Here is a 20,931-nt window from a genome sequence, read left to right as displayed (position 1 = left end):
TTTTTTCCCTTTTTCCCCTTTTCCTAAGCCCTAAGCCGCTTATCAGCTGTTCCGCTAAAAGCCGCTAAACCGCTAATAGCGCTAATCCGCTAAGCTATCAATGGTCTTGCTTCGCAAGACGAAAAAAACGCTATACGAAGAGCCTCACGGAACGGATTAATTTCGTCTTGCGAGGCACCACTGTATAGAGAATGTAAGCCTTGCTGTGGGTAGTCAGAGATGCACTTCCACCTTCTTATGTGTGCAGAGGCTACTTCCTCCTAGGTTCTGGGAAGAGGTTGGCCACTACAGCCTCAATATGTGCCTATGCCAAACACTGATGTGTAGAGATATACTTGTGTGTGCATGCATGCACATGTAGGGAAGCCACAAGAGCCAAACATGCACAGTTACTCCAGGCACACCCTACTGTTCCCTACGCAGGCATTTTTATGGCTCACAGTCCTGGAAAATGAATAGCATGAAGCTGTACCCAGAGCTGCATTCAGAGTTATAGCCATTAAACCGTGGGGAGCGAGCAAAAATGTGACATCTCATTTGTAAACAATTTGGACAATTATCATTTCATATTTAGGGGATGGGTGGGCAAGGCAAGTCTCCAGACAATATGAAACTGCTCAGCGAGACAGAATTACTGCTGTATTGTGAAAGGTCAATAAAAGATTGAAGGAGAACTTAAGAACTTGTGAGAAAATGCTTACACGGAGTGGACACACACATCTGGCTCCCTTGCGTGCTTTGATACACTTTTACTGTGTACATAAGCAAGTGCTGCACGCACAGACTTGTGCTGACACCATTTTCTTCTGGAAAATGATAAGAGCTGTGTTTAGGCGCAACCAGCACACTTGGCACAGTTCACAGCGGTAGCTTTCAAACTTTCAACCTTCAGGGAACACTGTCAGTTATTGCAACACACTGGGGTTCCTCAGAAGAGGGCTCAGAGGAGTACACTGGAGCAAAACAGTTCTTTGGCCAAAATTTCATTGTCCCCTCAGTGTACTGAGCACATCCCTCAAAACAGGTCTCTGGCATCAGAGCACTGCAGAGGAAGATCAGCAGAGATAAACAAGTTCTCTTTCAGGGAATGTTGCCTGCTGTTATTTAAACATTTTGACTGAAGAGGAAACGGTTGATAAGGTATCAAGAAATCTCAAAGTTCCCCGGAACAAAGTTTCTAAATCAGTAGCCTGAAAGAATAATAGAAGAAGAAAAACCACCCAAGGAAATAACCCAGAGAAGTTGGGGTGGTGGCAAAAGCCAGGATGGATAACCAGTTTGGGAGACGCCTTAGAAAGGCTGTGTTGAAGAATCTGAATTTAAAAATTAGCCTCTGATTCTCACACCCTCTGCACATTTTAAAGCCTTTTATTTCTATTTTTGCAGAAGTGTGTGTTAGTAGAACCTAGATCTATCTATCTATCTTTCTCTTTCTTTCTTTCTTTCTTTCTTTCTTTCTTTCTTTAAACTACAAAAGAAACCAGAGATTGAAGTACCCTACTTACGCCTAATTTATTTTGTATTGCATGTACAAGTAAATATTTAAACACCTGCCATGATCACTTACCTAATCGCTTATTAATAAGGAAAGGTGTAGAAAATTATTGCAGCTGGGCGGCTTTTTGGCCCGGTGGGCGACATCGTTGTCTCTTCACCACTGTGGCAGGTCAACTTTGACAGGTGGGAGGGACCATCTACTAGGGAAGGGCGATAACAGCTTTTCAACATCGCGGTGTATCGCAAGCCAAACACTGTGGTTTGGTGACATACCACAATGTTGAAAAAACAAGATGCATTGGCCCCTGCCTGTGAGACACTGGGGGAAACTGCCCCAGCTCACATGAGAGCTGAGGCAGCTTCCCCCAGGTGTTTGCAGGCTGGGACAAGGCTGCTTGTTTGCGCAGCTCAGCTGGGGATCGGGAAAGTTCCCCCTCTCCATCTGAGACAGCCCCCAGTGCTCTCCCCGCTTGCCCATGAGCAGGCAGAGCATTGTGGGCTCCTTTAACTGCTCACTGCAGGGAGCATCAGGTATGGGACAGGTGACATGTTTCATTAAAGAGGTCTGCGGGCCAGACCTCTTCCCCTCCTCTTCTTACACTAACACTGGTTGGACAACAAGAGATACAAAATGGGCAAGACAATCTCTTAATCTCAAGATCTTTCAGCAGGGATGAGGGGTGGAATATCTTTAGATGCAGCTGGATGGGGCTGATGGGAGTTGGGAGTCCAACAACATCTGGAGGGCCACAGCTTCCCCATCTCTGCCTTAGATGAAGCCAAAACTCTGACCATGAACAGGTTGGGTGGGTGTGGACAAGGTTTGAATTGTTCTGCCCAACACAGGTTCACAAATGAACAAAAGGTGGTTATTTATGTCTCAATCTCTCATTACAAGGAAGATAAAGTTGTCACAGGAAGGAAACCCTCTTCCGGAAGGTGTGAAGTCCAGGAGGCTGAAAATAGACACTGCCAGTTGCTAAAGAGGAATTTGGCAGCGTGTGGATGCCTCATAAAAATGAGAAAATCAATTTAGGGGTGGAAGTTGCCGACCCGAGCTAAGGGAAAACAGGGGTATGTTCCATGGAAGTGCACTGGGTCTTTCGCTGTGAACCCCAAGTTAATTGACAAAGGCAGGATTTTTTAAAAGACACATTTAATTTGTCCCTCCCTCCTCCTAAATTTGGTTATTAACCTCCATGATCCATAGTAACACACAAGCAGAAGCTGGACCATTAGGGCAAATGGGGCACTGTTCTATCAACTGCATGCCTACTTACAACGAGTCCGCGGGTGGCTCTGCCTGTCATTGCCTCTGGCTCCAGCGAGTGCTTGTCTCCCTGCAAGCTAATGTGCTCATGTCCTATGAGAAACCTGCAAGCAGGACATAAGCACATTAGCACACTTCCTGCTGGTGCTCCCCAGCAATTTCTGTTCAGAGGTAGGCTGCCTGCGACGCTGGAGGTAGGGGCATAGCCATAAGGACTAGCCACCATGATAGTCTTATCTTTCATGAAATTATCTAAACCCTGTTTAAAGCCAAACAAGCTGGTGGCCATCACTACCTCTCATGTGAGCAAATCCCGAAGCTTAATTTTCTGCTGCATGGCATAGGAACAGGGTTTGTGAGTCCTCCCCCCCCCCCCCACCGCAGGAGACTAATCCAGTAAGTTAAGGGATGGTAAAGCCACAAGACTGAGTTTCAGGTTAGCAAATAACTGCAGCAGGAAATAAGAACGCCCTCTGCCTCAACCACACTCTTGCTCTTCTGTTTCATTTTAAACATTTAGATTCCAGACTCCTTCACATTCCACACCTCTGGTGTATTTCTAGGGTGTGCAAAAAGAAAGAAAGAAAAGAAAGGTCAGAAACCTCAGCCAGCTTCATTATATATGCAACAGAATAAGGTGGCAGAATAGACTGTACCACTTCACACTGTAGTGGGGTGGTCATATTTGCACATGCTCCCCTTTAAGTGGAAATTCATCCCAGCTCTTTTTCCTCCCTATTGTGCTGCTTTTCTATTTTCAGTAAAGTTTTGTCTGTTTGTTGTGTTTTGTTTTTAAAGAAAGAGCATTCACGGGAACCCACCTTAGAAGCTACAAACTGAAGTGGTGCAGCCCATTCTATCACCTCAGTCCCACCTCATTCTCCTGTATGTACAGCTCAGGCCAGTGTCTGTACTTGCTGGTAGGATTAAGCAGAGTGCTTTTGTGGTTTAATGAGGAATGAGTTCTCAGAGTTGTAAAATTCCTTGTGCCTCTTGCAACAAGAGACACATAATTTGCATTTGCATTTCCCATTTGCTGGGACTGACTCTGGCACTTTTGGGCGCTAAGAGTTACAAACACGGTGCTCAGGTACCTCCTGCAAGGAGAGCTGACAGGAAGCAGCAGCATCTTGCCCGTGGGGCTGCCCTACTGAATCATGGGGGCCACATATCAGAGGCAAAACACCTGCTGTTCATATAGGAGGCCTGAAGTTCAATCCCCAACACAGAAAGATCTGGTAAGCAGGTTCTAGGAAAGACCCTTTGCCTGAAACCCCGAGGATTCACTGCCAATCAATGTAGACAATACTGTATGGACAAATGGTCTGAAGTGGTATATGACAGATTCCTATATTCCCAAGCAATGCTCAAAAACTGTCAAGGACAGATGCTTTCCTATGCCTAGAAACATGAGTTTACATTCAGATCAGGTCCGGGGGGGGCCTTTGGTCCTCCAGATGTTGTTGGACTACAGCTCCCATCATGCCCAATGACTGGCCATGCCAGCTGGGGTTGATGGGAGCTGGAGCCTAATGAGATCTGGAGGACCACAAGTTCCTCACTTGTGAGCAATGGCTTCTCTGTAGGTTAGAATCCCAGCAAACAACAAACAAATTCCCTGTGTGCTTTCCATGCAAGTTGTACTAACTGCACAAGCCTCAAGGGGGCATGATAACTCTGTGGAACAAAGGCAGGTTATGGGGGGGGGGGCAGGGGAAATAGGGTCAACTATTTCCAGTGCAAGTCCAAACAGTCCTCCATTATTCCCTGTTTAAACAGCCATGGATGCTTGACAGTTGAAAGGACAGAAGCCAGAGATAGCAGCAGCAGTGAGAAAAGGAGTAATCTGACACTCACAGGAAGCACAAAAGAGATAGGTTGATTAAGTCAGCTTCGTGAAAAGTGTGGATCTTAGGAGCGGTTAACACGCTGGTCTACACTGCACTCCCCAAAAAGATGGTCTTTCATTTTGGTTACACAATATGCTTGGATTAGTGCCCATTACAGTCCTGCAGAGGCCACCCCAACACCAGAGGGAAAAGTGGGTGGTACCATCAATGCTCCAACAATATCCATCCCAAACAAAAGAGTTTGCACATTTACTAGTTTTCTTTTCTCGCTCTTTTTTTTTTTAACTTGCACTTCAAAAGGTAAGAGAGGTAGCTGTTGAAAAAAGAAGTGTTGGGGGGAAAAGGGACTGTACCACAGAAGAGGTGCCAGAGACCAATGCAGGTAAACACTCTGTTCATGAAGTGGAAATGGAAGTGGGCTGAACTGAACCTCCCGCTTCCTTTAAGCAGTTGTGGTCAACCTCAGGACTGGGGGCCAAATGCAGCCTCCAGCTCTCTCTGTCCAGCCTTTGGTAGTCTCCCCAGGCAACACCCCTCACTGGTCCACTCCTGAGTGCTTTTGCTTGGCTGGAATGTGTCCTTGAACTGTGATAATGCTTCTTGTTTGCCTGACTGGAGGAAAGAGAGTGTGTATGTCCATGTGCAAGAGAAAGAGAAAGAGAGAAGGACCAGAAACAATTCACTTTTGCATGGCTGGGGTGTAGCCGATTCTACAGTGGTAGGAGACACACCTATTGCTCCCCACAGTTCTGCATCTGGTCTGCCTATCATAGGCATGTGACGTCCAGAAGGTTTTCCCATGAGGAAATGGAGCCCTCAGGCTGAAAAAAATGTTCCCTACCTCTGCTTTTTAACTTTTAACAAAAGTCCTATGAATTCTGGACAGGTAAAAAGCAGTGCTGGCACCAGAAAATGCTGGAGTGAATTAGGCTTTGCCAGTCCAGTCAGTTGTGCAAAAGGCTGGCATTAATTGCCCTTAAATATACCACAAAGCAGGTGTGTGTGTGTTTTTTTTAATGATTGCCCTTCCACCCATGTATTTAGCCATTCTTGTTTTATCTGTAAGTTGTCTTGAACCCTATCAGGGGAAAAGGTGGGGTATAAATCAATTAGTATATACTAAGAATAATCTTAAGAGATGGAAGGACAAAACACAGGAAATACCAGAATGCAACAACTGGACAGCAATGTCACCTATATTTTCCTTTTTTTCTTCTTCTGCTAGTTAGCAGGTTGTGTACTGTATGTTAGAAAATAGCAGCTCTCAAATAGAAGCACTCAAAGATCTTCAAAGGTGTTTTGATGCCGGAGGGAGGAAGCCCAAGTAGTTAAAACATTTAATAAGCTAAATAATTGACAATTTGCAGCCCTAATGATAACTCCCAAAACTGCTGCCTGAGGAAAGTTATGTATGCCAACCCCAATGAAACAAAAGCTGCAAGGGAAAAATAAAAAGGAGTACCGCTGCCGCAGTCTCTCCCAGTTAGGTCACTGAAACAGCCAAGGTACAGTACCTGCTTTGAAACAAAGCCCTGCCTGTTTCTCCATCCAAAACCAGAAGTATTCTCCAAGCCCAACCTAGAGACACAGCAGCCTCCTATTTCAGATAAAGGCCTGTCATGCATGTACCATGCAAGACTGAAACATTTTTTTCTCTCCCCAAGGAACTGAAATATACCATTAGGAATATCCCACTGACTATATAACAATTTAAGCGATGGGCAGCCCTCTTGAATCCTGGAGTAATACACCTGCATAAGTCAGTTGCTGCAGCTGCTGCTGCTGCTGCTACTACTACTACTACTATTAGGTTGTATTCAACATTACTTATATTCAGATTAAACACACTGAAATGAATGGGTGTGACTAGTGTACATCAATTAATTTCAGTCAGTCTACTCTGGGTAGAACTTAGTTGGAAACAACCTATTATTATTAATTAGTAGATTTCTACAAGCATTTTAAAATACAATATTAAATAATTAAAGTAAGTGACACTTAAGAGAACAGGGTGGGTCCAAAATACAGTGGTACCTCAGGTTAAGAATTTAATTTGTTCTGGAGGTCCATTCTTAACTTGAAACTGTTCTTAACCTGAGGTACCACTTTAGCTAATGGGGCCTCCCGCTGCCGCTGCGCAGCTACACGATTTCTGTTCTCATCCTGAAGCAAAGTTCTTAACCTGAGGTACTATTTCTGGGTTAGCAGAGTCTGTAACCTGAAGCGTCTGTAACCTGAAACGTATGTAACCCGAGATACCACTGTATGTATCTCAAAGGTCAGGGTAAAAGGCGCATTTTCAGAATAAAAACCCCGACTCTGGGGTTGCGGCGCTCATCTTGCTTTATTGGCCAAGGGAACCGATGTACAGCTTCCGGGTCATGTGGCCAGCATGACTAAGCTGCTTCTGGCAAACCAGAGCAGCACACGGAAACGCTGGAGCGGTACCTATTTATCTACTTGCACTTTGATGTGCTTTCAAACTGAATACAGTACAACAAAAAGTACACAGTGATGGTGCCAGATGCACCTCTGTGGGCAAGAAATTACATAGCTGAGGGGTTTCCACAGAGAAAGTTCCCTCTCCACAGTAAGAAGCAGGAAGGATAAATATTTCACTAAAAAGTGTTATCCAAGAGTTTTTGTTTGCAGAGGAGAACAGGAGGGATAAGCTACCTTTAGGTTTATGGATGCCACTTTTCTTTTTAGAACTAGAATTCCCAGTGGTCCACTGATGTGTTTAAACGGATATGCAGGATCTCTTAGCAATAAAGCCATATGTCGTCTTGTGCTCTGTGATCCCAAGCAGGGTTTTAAAAGCAGAATTTCCAACTGCAAACATTCCCATCCGATGCACAGCTGAATGAACACAAAACATACTTTGCTCCTTGTTTACACCCTGCATCAGTGGTGGTTTCTCCATAGGAGTCTGTAGTTCTTATCACAGAATCATAGAGTTGGAAGCAACTCCCAAGGGTCATATGGTCGAACCCTCTGCAATATCTACTATACAGCAGCGATTCATTGATGAATCTGCCATAACCCAGTAACTAACAGGCACACAGAAAAGGATTCCTTTAAGGGTGTATGCAAGGATGTGTTGAAGAATTAACTGCCCAAAGGTGCAGCAAGCAGAGATTCTGGCCAAAAAGAAGAAAATGTTTTAATATGGTTGGATAGTTGACTGAGTGCATTCTACCCTTACAAATTTTCATACATGCTATACCTGACATGTTAAGTGCTTCATAAGCACATATGTCTAACATGTGAAATCTACCCCACACACAATGCCTATTTTACAAATTGCACACTATCAGCTTTCCAACTGCACACAATTTTTCCAACTCCTTATTTTGTGTCCAACTGCACGCGAAAAAACAACAACTCCAAACCCTTTATCCCTTTGCTTAACGGCAAGTCGTGCTTTGCTGGATTAGACCAGCATAGTTTGCGCTTGTCCAGAACTCTTTGCAAGGAGCCCTGAGGCCAGCAGATGCTGGGCCACCTCTCAGCCTTCCTTCGACCCACACCTGAGCTGCAGGAAGTATCCTCAAACTGGTATGCAGCTGTGGCCGCAGACGGGATTACGGAATCATGTGCATGTATGCAGATATGGAATGTGACAGCAGAGTCATATTCCAGCCCATAAAAGAAATCTGGTGCCTTGATGGCTGCAACAATAGTGGCTGGCCACCACATATTGAGAAACCATGCACTAAAAGGTTTCTGGTAGTACTTTTTAATTGTGCTCATCACTGAACAGACAAGCTTGAAAACCTGACGGCAGCATGTCTAAGAATTAGAGACCGGGGGCAAACACAGTCATCATGCAATTTATATGCTAAAAGCTTAGGAAGTTGCCTTCCATCAGAGCAGACTATTTGTCTCCTCTGACTGGCAGAGGGTCTCAGGCAGAAGTTTTTTCTGCTCCTTGAAGAAAGAAATAAAAGACTGGAGATGCTGGGGGCTGAACTGGGACCTTGTCCATATAATGCAGGTGTATGTGCGCTCTCTCTCTCTCTCTCTCTCTCTCTCTAAGCTATAAAATAAAATAAATTCCTTCCAGTACCACCTTAGAGACCAACTAAGTTGTTATTGTTACAGATAGGTAGCCGTGTTGGTCTGCCATGGTCAAAACAAAATAAAAAAATTCCTTCCAGTAGCACCTTAAAGACCAACTGAGTTAGTTCTAGGTATGAGCTTTCGTGTGCATGCACACTTCTTCAGATACACTGAAGTGTGCATGCACACGAAAGCTCATACCTAGAACTAACTCAGTTGGTCTTTAAGGTGCTACTGGAAGGAATTTTTTTATTTAAGTTGTTATTGGTATGAGCTTTTGTGTGCATGCACACTTCTTCAGATACCCAGATACCTATCTGAAGAAGTGTGCATGCACACGAAAGCTCATACCAATAACAAACTTGGTTGGTCTCTAAGGTGCTACTGGAAGGAATTTTTTTACTTTGTTTCAACTACGGCAGACCAACACGGCTACCTACCTACCATAGGCTAACTCTAAGCTATGGTATCTCCCCAAGCCCCATAAGCTCATCTCACTGATACTCAAGATTTAAAACGGGCAGCGCCGGAACAGCAGAAATGTGGCAGGTGCAACAGGTAAATGAAGATGGCTTTGACTGGTTTTTTTAAAAAATTTTGGCAGGGGAGAAGCAGGATGGGTTTGGAGAGTGGCCCAACCATTGGCACAGTTTGTTTTCCAGGGCCAAATAACCCTACAGCTTGACCTTAGACATCCAGAAATTTAAGGCAGCTTTAAGTGCAGAGGCAGACATATAGGGAGGCCTTGCCGGTGTTAAGCATGAGAGACAAGCCATGCATGACCAACAGCGGCTTCTGCACAAGGACAGGCCACATCCTATGTTGCACCCCCCCCCCAAGCATGGACATTTACAGATGCTAGAATGGAGGCAGCTAGATACTGGGGGTGGGGGACACTGATTTGGTTTGTAGCACTGAAAAGTTAACTCATGCACCTAAAATCTGTTTCTTTCTTTGAAATGTAGTTCTCTTACATCTTCTCCATAAACAGAGGGGTGTCAGGGATTCATCCTCCACCACCTTTCCATGACCCTTTTGTAAAGATACATCACACTTTTGAAAGTATTTCTATTATAATTTAACTTTATAAGCAGGGACATCGGATATAATCCCCCCCCCCAAAAAAATAGACCCACATCCCACTCTGTGCTTGCTTTGTCCAAGGAAAAATGGCCATTACATAAATTAGTGACAACTACAAACAAATATTAGGCAGGCTTATCAAAATCAATGTTTTAGCTTCCTTTACTAAATACAAGTAAAATAGACATGCTAAAATGATATCATGCCCTAGGACAGAAAATTTCCCCGTGCAAACTGAAAATTTTCTGATGCAGGTTGCCACATCACCACTTATTATTCTTTGGGGCTATGGTTTTAATTGTTTTTGTTCTGTCCTCTTTTATCCACATTTGCTTTTTAAACTCATTTTGTCATATAGCAGTACGTGTACTTGTAATGCAATAAAATGAAACATGTAAACCACAACATCAAAGAGAAACTTTATGCTCCCAGCACGTTTATGAATTTCACATGTAAGGAAATGTAACAGTGAAGGCACTTACGATGTCAGGTTGATTATTTAAAGCACACACAGGCCCCATCTACAATATACATTTAAAGCATTATCACACCACTTTAAAAAATTGTCATGGCTTCCCCAAAGAACCCAGGTCCTGAGACCTGTAGTTTGCTAAGGGTGCTGAGAGCTGTTAGGACATCCTATTCCTTGCACAGAGCTACAATTCCAAGAGTTCCATGGGAAGAAGAATTGTTTGTTGAACTACTCTGGAAATTGTAGCTCTGTGAGGGCAATAGGGATCTTCTCTCAGCACCTTTGAAAGAACTACAATTCCCAGGATTCTTTGGGGGAAGCCTTGACTGTTTAAAGTGATATGATGGTGTTTTAAATAGGGTCAAAGTGTAGGAGTCCCAGGCTTCCAGTTCAATATTCATGAACTTCATTTTAGTAATCCATACAACAATCTTGGAAGGTAGGCCAGTATTATTCCCATGTCAGAGACTGGAGGAGCACTGAGGTTAAGACACAAAAGTTTGCCTAAAGCCACCTAATGAGTTTTGGTTAGGGCAATAATCTAAAGGAGAGTCTTCCTGACTTCTAGCACTAATGTTATTTCAGCTCTACAATGCCAAAATAGGAAAGCTTCATTGCCCACCACAACCCAGCAAGTGAGGGATATTAGAAGAGAGGCACAACACAAGGGGAAAAGGAGACACCCAACACTGAACGGTGAAGGAAGGAGTCACCTTTCCAAGAAGGAAGGGGACACCATTCCAAGCAAGAATATCCTTCCTTGCAGATGTAAAGAACCTTCAACACATAATCCATGCTGCAGCTGCACTTAAAAAAAAAAAAAAAAAAAGCAGTGCAAGAAAGCAAACAGATGCAAAGGTCGATATTTTTGTTCAGCCACCGCCCTGTATACACAGCACCAACTAAGGCAGATTTTCGAGGACAGAAGACTTCTCAGAGCAACCACATTTGCTTCTGTCAAAATCTATCATCACTATCACCTTTTACTGGTAACTGAAGCCAGGAGACAGAATTAGCAGTTTACTGTTGTCTATTTCATAAAAATAATCATCACAGCACAAACCTATACATGTCTACTTGGAAGCAAGTCTTAGGGTGTTCAGTGGGGCTTACCCCATAGCAAACATGTCTAGGATTGCTGCCTCACTGAGGATGGAGCCAGAAAGATGGTAGTGAGGGTTCGCCAAAAGCAGCCAATTCTTATACTAACCTGCATTATGTTCTACACACAATAAGCGGGCCGCAATCCACTGCTACGTTCATCATATTTTAGACTTCACCGACGCTTGCAAGCTTAAGCGTGTCCAACTATGCCAAGCCATGGCCATAATTTTTCACATAGCACAGATACCATCTGTGGAACTCACGGTTACGAGGTGTAAGCATGCTTAACCTTCCTAAAGCTTTTAAAACAACAGTCACTCTATAACTAAAAACAGGATTACTGAAAACAAAAATCATTAAGGCCAGGTACATTTCCCTCTCATGCTTGAGGCTGTTGCTGAACTTGAAGCGGCTCAAGAAAACACAACAGGAAACAGCATGTTCTAATATTACCCTGTAATTCTGCAAGAATATATTACATCTCATCCCTTGGTTAACACACAAGCGTGATGTAATAACTGCCAAAAACATTTGGGAAGGAACAAGCCAACCTCAGGCAGGAGATACAGCTTGCCTCCAAAGCAACTATGCTCAGGGAAAGTTTATGTAGCAGCAACAGCCAAAAAGAGCCCAGAGTTAGAAACGGTGGGAGAACAGGTTCTTCATTAGATGCACCATCAGCCAAAACCAGAACAGATTTTGCAGTATTAGTTGCTTTTATTTAAGACGAGTATATAGAAGGACAGAGCTATAGGACTTACTTGCAAAGCAGTAGCCACTATAAAGAATGTAAGAAGAGCCTGCTGGATCAGGCCAATGGCCCATCTAGTCCAGCATCCTGTTCTCACAGTGGCCAACCAGATGACTGTGGGAAGCCTATGAGCAGGACCTGGTGGATGAGCACTCACCCCTCCTGCAGTTCCCATAACTGGTATTCAGAAGCATTACTGCCTCCAACTGTGGAGGCAGTAGTGGAGCATAGCCATAATGGCTAGCAATAGCCCTCTCCTCCAGCGTACCTTCCAACTCTGAAGATAATGTAAAAAAACCCAAAAATATTGTGCATCAGGGTCCTTGTGCCCCAAACAGCAAGACTTAAGTGATGTTTAAATTGAATTAAAATCGACTGGACACACATGAAATTGTGATTATCAGCTTGTCCTGTTAGGCCAGGCAACATGCAACGGGGGGTGTGTGCGGGGGGGGGGGGGGGGGCTGGGGGCGGGCAAAAGAAGCGGAATTGCTATGCTAAGTTGCACCCCTGACCTATACATGTTCATTTGAAGGTTTGCATACAACTGAACATGCCTGTGGTTCTCTTTGCACAACCAGGAATCCTGAGCTGTACACGTTTATAAAACCATGTGTGTAAGTAGGAGGTGGAGACTACGACTGCAATCCTGCTCCCTCCTCTCAACATGTGTGCATTCATTCCATGCTGCACATCATCTGCAAAATGGTTATTGATTTCACTGGGGCTCAAAGCAGGAGCAATTTCTGCTGGGTTGGGGCCAAAGTGTTTTCACACGTAACCTCTCTCAAGTCCAAATTAGACCATAGTATTGCAAATGCTGTCTTGTAACACTGAGATCTTAACTGCAAGAATTCAAACCAACGTGATTTCTTATTGCCTGTCTTAAGCTTGATCTTTTCATATAAAGAAGTCTGAAATCTCTGCAATATTTATACGTGCACATTGCAAATTCTCCACAATTTAAATGCATCTCTGACTGAAACCCAAGTCATTTATTCCTGCCATAGGAGATATGGACAGACTCACTAACCTCATATTCTTAATTGGTAACTAATTACAAGGTAGTTGTGGGGGTTTTATTTTCTTTTGGAATAGACCTTTGATCCAACAACAGGAATTGGAGGTTGAAGTGCTCTTTTAGTCCACCAATAGGAGGCTTTCCCCTCTGATTAATCCAATTATTCTGGTATATAATACATAATACAATTTATGAAATACGTAATCAATTAAGAATTGACAATGGTATGAGACATTATTAGTTAGGTTCTACCTTTCCTCTAACGAGCACCAACTGGCAAACAGTGTTGGTGTCCCACCTTTTATCCTCACAACAGCCCTGTGAGGCAGGTTAGTCTGTGAGATCGTGACTGGCCCAACATCACCCTGTGGGCTTCATGTCCAACCTAGGCTGCCATCTGCACAATACATTTAAAGCAGCATTAAACCACTTCAAGCAGCCATGGCTTCCCCCTAAGAATTCTGGAACTTATTTAAGAGCAGTTGAGAGTTGTTAGGGCACCCCTATTCCCCACACAAAGCTACAATTCCGAGTTTCTTGGGAGGGAGGATTGTTACACCATTATGGGAATTGTAGCTATGCAAGGGGAATAGGTGATGGCGGATGGTGCTATGCTTTGAAGACCCAGCTGTCAAGACTGTACAAAGTGCAGCATGGGACTGTTTGAAAGCCCTTTTGCAAACAGCCCCACCGTACTCTTTGAACCTCTGGTTCATAGTGTCAAACTAGGACCCAGGAGGCCCAAATTCAAATGCACACCCAACCATGTAGTTCACTGGGTGACCTTGGACCAATCATTCTCTCAGCCTCACACCTACCTTACAAGGTTGTTTTAAGGATACCAACAGGCAGGTGGGGGAGACTATGTATGCTGCTTTAAGGTCCCTGGAGGAAAGACAGGATATATAAATCTGAGAAATCGAGTAGACAAATAAATAAGGAGATTGACTGACATTCTTTGCAAAAAGGTCATCATTTGCTTGTAAACTGAAAATATTTTTTCCTTCCTTGTATCACCCACTTTTTAAAAATAAAAATAAAAACTTCTCTCTCCAAAAGATCATTAGACAACAAATTGTCAATTGAAGCAATACACCACTAGACTGCTCCTGAATTTTTAGGAGACTGTTATGGGATTTTCAGGACACCAAGAACCTGTGGCAGCTCAATGCATTGTTACAAACAGCAAGAGAAGAAGTTTGGAGTGCTTTCAAGACATCCATCCCCCAGCCCACCCCTGGCTGTGCAACTAAGCTATTTCCACAGTGCCAGAAAAAGCTAGCTGGTTATGAGGAATGCAGGGCTCTGAAAGCTGATCCTTATTCAATTATTAATTGAAGCCTACGGCTCTGAGAGAGAGAGAGAGAGAGAGAGAGAGAGAGAGAGAGAAGGATTGATATATTTGTTTAATGGCACCAAAGAGTTTGCCATTAGCTGGGGCCCATTCTTGGCACGGGACAGTCAAGAGTTCTGGGAGGAACAGATGCATGTGTCAGAGCACAGCAACAAAGAAACAGTGGCTGTGCAGCACACACACACACACACACACACACACACAGCAAATCTGCAATCTTTGCAGTTTCATTTTCCTCCTGCCATGCTCACCCTGTAATATGGCGCGGAGGTAGGTGACAGTGACCCAAAAGGATCACCCATGTGCACTTCTCAACCATAATGTTTCCAAGGGTGTGTACTGAAGCTATCATGGGTGTGCCGTATTTAGCCTGTTGGGTAGATTGTGTGACCCTGGGGGCTGAGGATAGCTCAGTCAGAAGACATGAGTTCTACATGCAGAAAGATCCAAGGTCCAAGCCCTGGTACCTCTGGTTAACAAGAGGCTCAGGTGGCACAGCCTGGAAAGCCCTCTACCTTGGGGAAGTGGCTTCCTATCTAAGCAGGACAGCAAACTTCCAAACTGCACTGATAAGCCATGAACACCTGTTTTAGGGGTCACTCACACAGAACCCTAACAACCACCATTTTATTTATATGCAGACTGTGTGCTCTCCCAAGAATCTTGTGGAAGATGCAAGCATTCCATGGCAAGATCTTCAGCAGATAAGTCCATGAAGAAATGGTTCCCTGAAGATTGGGCATTTGAAAACACAGTATTGCATATATGTTTTTATCCTACACTTCCTTCAAGGAGCCCAGGACAGCATATATGGCTTGCCCCTATTTTATAATCACAGCAGGTAGATTAGGCTGCTAGGTAGATTAGGCTGAAAGATGTTGAGTGGCCCAGATCCCCTTGCTTTGCTAGTTGGGTCTTGCAGACAGGGCCATGCTGTCTAGGCCAGGAATAAGGAATGTGTGGCCTTGCTAATTGTTCCTTGACTTCAACTCCCCTCAACCCCACCCCCACCTTGCCTTGCTAATGGTCAGGGATGATGGGATCCAGTAATATCAAGGAGGGCACACAGATTTTCCATCCCTGATCTAGGCAACACTGATGTCTAGCAATCTAGGCAGTACATCACAATAGCTGTGGAGAGCTAAAAACGCTTATCAAAGAACTCCAGCACTGTTCAAACACGAGTGCTCACTCAGTGTGTTCCTCATCCATACAGGACTGAAACAATTGCAACTGCAAATGGAGGCCCTTCAACCTGGGACAAGGAGTCCCAACAGGGCTGCGTTCTACTGACTTTTTCTTAGTTCTGTGGGGCAATGCAACACAGCCTGGCACTCCCTTTGTTCTAGGAATGTTTCCCCAAGGGCAGTTTGAAGCACCAATGCAAGACTTGACATAAACTGGGGAACAGGCTTGCCTGAGATCAGACCTTTAGGCTGGTATTTTAAAGAAGTTTGTTACTTACCCTGAGCCTAAGGAATAAAGTGGGCTAGACCTTTTTTCAAAAAAACAAAAAAGGGAAAGAGGAGAAGCTGGAGCAACAGAAAGCAACAGAGGTCTCAGTAGCAAGCCCTTAATATTTTGCTAATCGACTGCACAGACTCTAGAGGAGTCATGGGATGCAGGCAAGCTAGCAGATTTGCCAGTTCATAAGCACTAGCTAGGAAACCAATTTAGCTAGATTACAAGCCTATAGCTCTACCCATCCTGCTCCCCCGCATCACGGATAACATTGCACTGGCAAGATCTAACCAGCTGTTTTCAAGGAAAGCCTTCTGCCCAATTCAGCTGCTTAAAAACAAAAAAGGTTTTTTAAGATTAGAGCATCTGATACCAGCAAGTGATTGGATTGCTGGGAACTTCTTGCCCTTTTGTCACCAGAATTTATGCTATATCTGCAATTAAAGAGAGACAGGCACCCTTTCCCACTGGAAGGTAGGTCTGGCATGTAAATGGGACTCCCTGACCTGACCACCCAACACTGGAAGCTGCCAGTTGTACCAGGTCAGAGCATCTGGCCCAGTAGTGTGTACTCTGACTGCCAGCAGCTCTCCAGGGTTGAAAGCAAAGGTCTTTCCCATGTTATGCTGCTTTTAATGGAAGATGTTGGGGATTGATCCCGTGACCCCCTGGATGCAAAAACTTTGCTCCACCATTTTAATATGGTTCCTGGACCCTACAACCACCTTTTTTTTAATATTAAAGAATTTTTATTGCAAATACATCAATAACAAGCCATACATAAAGAATAATATAAAGAAAAAGAAAAAAGAAAGAAAATTCAAAGAAAAGTAGACAATAAAAGAATAAAGTATAATATTTCAATACAATAAACACTATTTTACAAAATAATAATAGTAATAGACTTCCATCACTCTCACAACACTTCCTTTCACATTTCATATTTTATCTGTATTTCAGTATTATTTTCATCTTAATATATAGATATGTGTGTGTGTGTGTGTGTGTGTGTGTGTGTGTGTATACACGTTTCCTCTTTTCCATTCATGAGGTCATTCTAGACACAGCCAAATTTTTACATTAGAACCTTGTCTTTCTAAATAATCATTCAAGTACTTTCATTCCTTCTTGACTGTATTCATTGGCTTTAATCTTATTACATCCGTCAATTTGGCCAGTTCCAAATATTCACATAATTTACATAACTATTCCTCTTTGGTCGGTACTTGATTACCCTTCCAGTACTTAGCCACCAGGATTCTCACTGCAGATGTTGCATACAGAAAGAATTTAGTATTTTCTCTAGAAATATCACTATTCAATATTCCCAAAAGGTATGCTTCTGGTCTTTTGCTATGCACCTTCAGGGGCACTTTAGGTGCTATGTTGATGTTGTGTCTGCTACCAGTGCTGACTGGTTACTCATCAGGAGTTAAGGTTGTGTCAAACCTTGGAGGTTACAACTGTGTGAGTGAGTGGATGGAAGTAGTTTTACATTCTCCAGATTGAGAGCCTGCCCTGGTATAAAACTGGGCGTCTCCCAGATGAGAGATGGAGGAATGTTAGCTGGTCTAGTGGGTGTGAAGAATGAGCTCATCTATGCTTCAGAAATGGGGTGAGCATCTTACAAGACCTTCCTTTGCAGCGTTCCTACATATGTTGCAAACTGTTTCAAGGCCTTCAGAGAGTCTCTAAATGGAAATCATAAAATTAATAAACCAGTAAGCTAAGCATCTTTAGAGGCAGTCTTGCAACATGGCAGGGAAATATGGCTACCTTTGGTGGTAGATCCTGGAGGCCATTAAGGGCAACAAACTTTGAAAGCAAACAGATCTGACCCACTGAACTCAATGCAAAATGAGAAGTTTTGCAGCATATGAAGTGAATTGGAGCTTGAGCTACAGGAAGACTTTGTTCTGACTCATTTCACTGGACCTTGTGCAGGAAGACAACATGCCAATATATTGGTCTCCTTGTTAAAATTAGCAGGAAAGGGGGTGTTATTTGGGTTTCAATTACTGTAAATAAAAAATAATTTTATTAGGCAGTTGTTTTCCCCACTAAGAAGTCTCCAAAATATGATGAAGACATATTCAATTTTGAAGTTCAAGTCAGCTATCTCAGAGATTAAAAGACTACAACTTTTTTTTTAACTCTGCAAATTCAGAAACGTACAGACGACTTGAAGCCCAAGCACTGTGGACACACAGAACTTCAGAAAAGCTCAGGGAAAGAACAGTCAATAGCTAGTTTCACAGTCAACATCACCAAAATGCTAAGAGGGAAGAGGTGCATGAAGATTGTTTTGAGGATTATCCACCACCTTCCTTGCTTTTTATGGGGGAAAAAAAAATCAAAGTCAGAAGCTCCTATTTCTAAAAAAGAAAGAAAGGGTGTCAAGCTAAAGAATGCTGCCTGGAAAAACTACTAACCAGATAAGAGACATTTGTGCACAATTTAAAAGAAAAAGTTAAATTCAGGCCAGGAAGCAGGCAAACATCCTACCAGAACTTTGAAAGTTCATTTTTCAAAAGAACTAGTTTTAGTTTGCCATGTCCCAAAAGGAACTGGTTCCCATTCCCATTCGTCTCTTTACAAAACAAACTAGTTTGGGTTCATGTTCAGTTCACAGATCAATTCAAGTTCAAACAAATGAACCTCAGCAAAAAAATAATAATGTTCAGCATTCAGAACATTACAAGCTGCTGTGCTGAAAGGATAAAATATACAGAAGATTAAGAAAACGTCAAAACACAAACACAGTGGAATGTGAATTGTTTAATTTACATTCCCCAACAATAATGACCTTTAAGGTTAAAGACTCAAAGGGGGGGGGGGACCACATGCAAGAGATTGAACTAGAATTTGTTCAAAGTTCTATCCCAAAATGAACTTATTTCACATTCATTTCACCAGGCTGTTATGGGAATTACTTTCAGGTGTAGTTCAAGGTTTTTTGAAGTGGGCAGTGCCCTTGTGGGCAACCCACCTATGGCACTGCTTCTGCTGCTGGTGGAGAAGCAGTGCTGGCATCAGCGCTGGTTTCAGGCAAGATTACGCTGATTTCTTGCGAGAGCTCACTGAAAATCACCATGATCTCTCCCAAAACTGGTGCCGATGCTGGCGCCAGGTCTCACCAGAAGTGCTGATGGTTAGCAGAGCAAGGCTGCACTTCCCATTTTGCCTCAAGTGGCAAAAAAAGATACACCACCTCTGTCCTAGTCTTAGGGGAAAGAAATTAAAAGACCCTTCTCTCAGATATAGCAAAAGGGGCTGCCTATGCTCCCTCTATTTTCAAGTCACTTACAACTTAGGAAAAGAGGTCAGTTCAGTCACTGGTCTTCAGCTGTTGAGTCCGGACCCACTACGAGGTTACGGCTTGATCCAAGGTGGGTCACAACCAGAGCATTACCACCATGCAAATATATGGTAATAGACTGAGAAATGGGTCCCCAAATGCATATTTGGGTTAAAAGTGGGTGCTGGGTTTGACAAGGTTGAAGATACCTAGGTTGAGTGATGGTGAAATTTGTAAATTTGCACTTTTTCCAAGTGGGGGAGGCCAGCCTACAACCTTCAGTGTTGTTGGAGTAGAATTTCCCCATCTCTAATCATTGGTCATGCTGGCTGGAGCTGTTGGGCGTTCTGGAGGGTATCACATTGGCTACCATGCTATACAAATCCTCTCTGAGGCTGGTGCTGTAGGACAAAGTGCCCTCTGTACAAGTCAGGCGGAATCTTGTGACGCCCACTAATCTACGATTTCAGGAATAAAGTTAGAAAACGGAGTTTCAGTGACTCAAAAGAGATAGGAATCTCACCCTTAAAGAAAATAATCCCTAGTCAACCAAACAATAATTTAAACGAGTGGGGTTGGGGAATACTTTTACACAGAAGTCAGGCAGCTGTTATTAATGCGCACAGTCAGTGTCGGGACCCACATTCTCAGCAAATCCAAAATGCTAGCCACCATTTCCTCCAGCCTCATCTCCCTTTCTGAAACCCCCTTCTGATTCAAGAATTGGAAGGGCCCCAAGGATCATCTAGTCCGAACCCCTGCAATGCAGAAATATGCAGCTGTCCCAAACAGGGATCAAACTTGCAACCTTGCCATTATCAGCATCATGCTCTAACCAACTGAGCTATCCAGGCTGTCAGTAATCTGAACATCTAAATCATGGAAGCCGAATAAGCCAAGGATACAACAAACTGAGTTTGCATTCATTTATTCAGACTATCAAGCACACACACAAAAACCTGACACTAAGCAGCTACAGAACCACTGGCTTCCAAAGGAGAATTAGAACTGTGGCAGCCAATATAAAGGACTAGTACTCAGAGAATGAGTTTATTATTGATATGTAACATACGGGGATGTTTATGTGTTTTAATCTCTTTTTCATTTACTGCTGATTCCAATTGTTTTTAAACATGTTTTAGTTATTTGCTTTTAACGGTTTTGATTGATTTTAATCTCCCTCGTAAACAGCTTGAAGATTTTGTTACAATCAAGTGGTATAGAAATTTTGTTAAATAAATGAAGGATTGCTCCCCCTCCCCTTCCCAACCCAGCCACAGACTAATCTATCACTAATTTCACTCTCAGTTGTGGAAAAAAACACACCAGACACCAAAGTCACATAGAGGAAGAGTCTGGAAGCGATGCCACAGTGAAACATCCAAACCAGCATTGTGTAATAAAAGCACAAAAAGATTCATGTGTGTGGTTTTACCTTCGGCAGAGCTCCCTTTTTTCCTTCTGGAGCAGCTTGTCCATTCTGCAAAGCAAAAAAGCCAAACTTCCCATTAGTAATGTGTCCAGCAGCAACCATCCCTTGTTGAACAAAAACAGCAATGATGTAAACACCGCTTGATGATCTTAACAGACTCCAGGCCTACTACAAGCCTTAGCATCTTTCTTCAAAGCAGTTTACAAAATGATTAAAGCAGTAACATTATAAGTAAATGAATAGTTAAAAACAATTATTTAAAATGTTCAAAAAATA

The 20,931-nt window shown here is 43.2% G+C and overlaps 1 protein-coding gene across 3 annotated transcripts in view; it reads right to left on the bottom strand.

Moving 5' to 3' along the window:
- Positions 1 to 20,931, bottom strand: part of RPS6KA1 (ribosomal protein S6 kinase A1) — an 84,130-nt gene that overhangs the window by 44,661 nt on the left and 18,538 nt on the right. Inside the window, exons 2-3 of one of the 3 annotated variants that reach the window (XM_081868890.1) lie at positions 20,659 to 20,703; positions 2,778 to 2,871 (exon numbers count right to left, since the gene is read on the bottom strand). In XM_081868890.1, coding sequence (XP_081725016.1) covers positions 2,778 to 2,871; positions 20,659 to 20,702 — 138 coding nt within the window. In that variant the 5' untranslated portion in view covers position 20,703. Of the gene's footprint in view, positions 1 to 2,777; positions 2,872 to 11,444; positions 11,466 to 20,658; positions 20,704 to 20,931 lie in introns of those variants that run through there. The other 2 variants (XM_081868891.1, XM_081868893.1) reach the window with 2 other exon arrangements.

Source organism: Podarcis erhardii (assembly GCF_964252035.2).
Source record: "Podarcis erhardii genome assembly, chromosome: 7".
Lineage (NCBI taxonomy): Eukaryota > Metazoa > Chordata > Lepidosauria > Squamata > Lacertidae > Podarcis > Podarcis erhardii.
The sequence above is the reverse complement of the archived record's forward strand: the minus strand, read 5'-3'. Positions and strand labels throughout refer to the sequence as shown.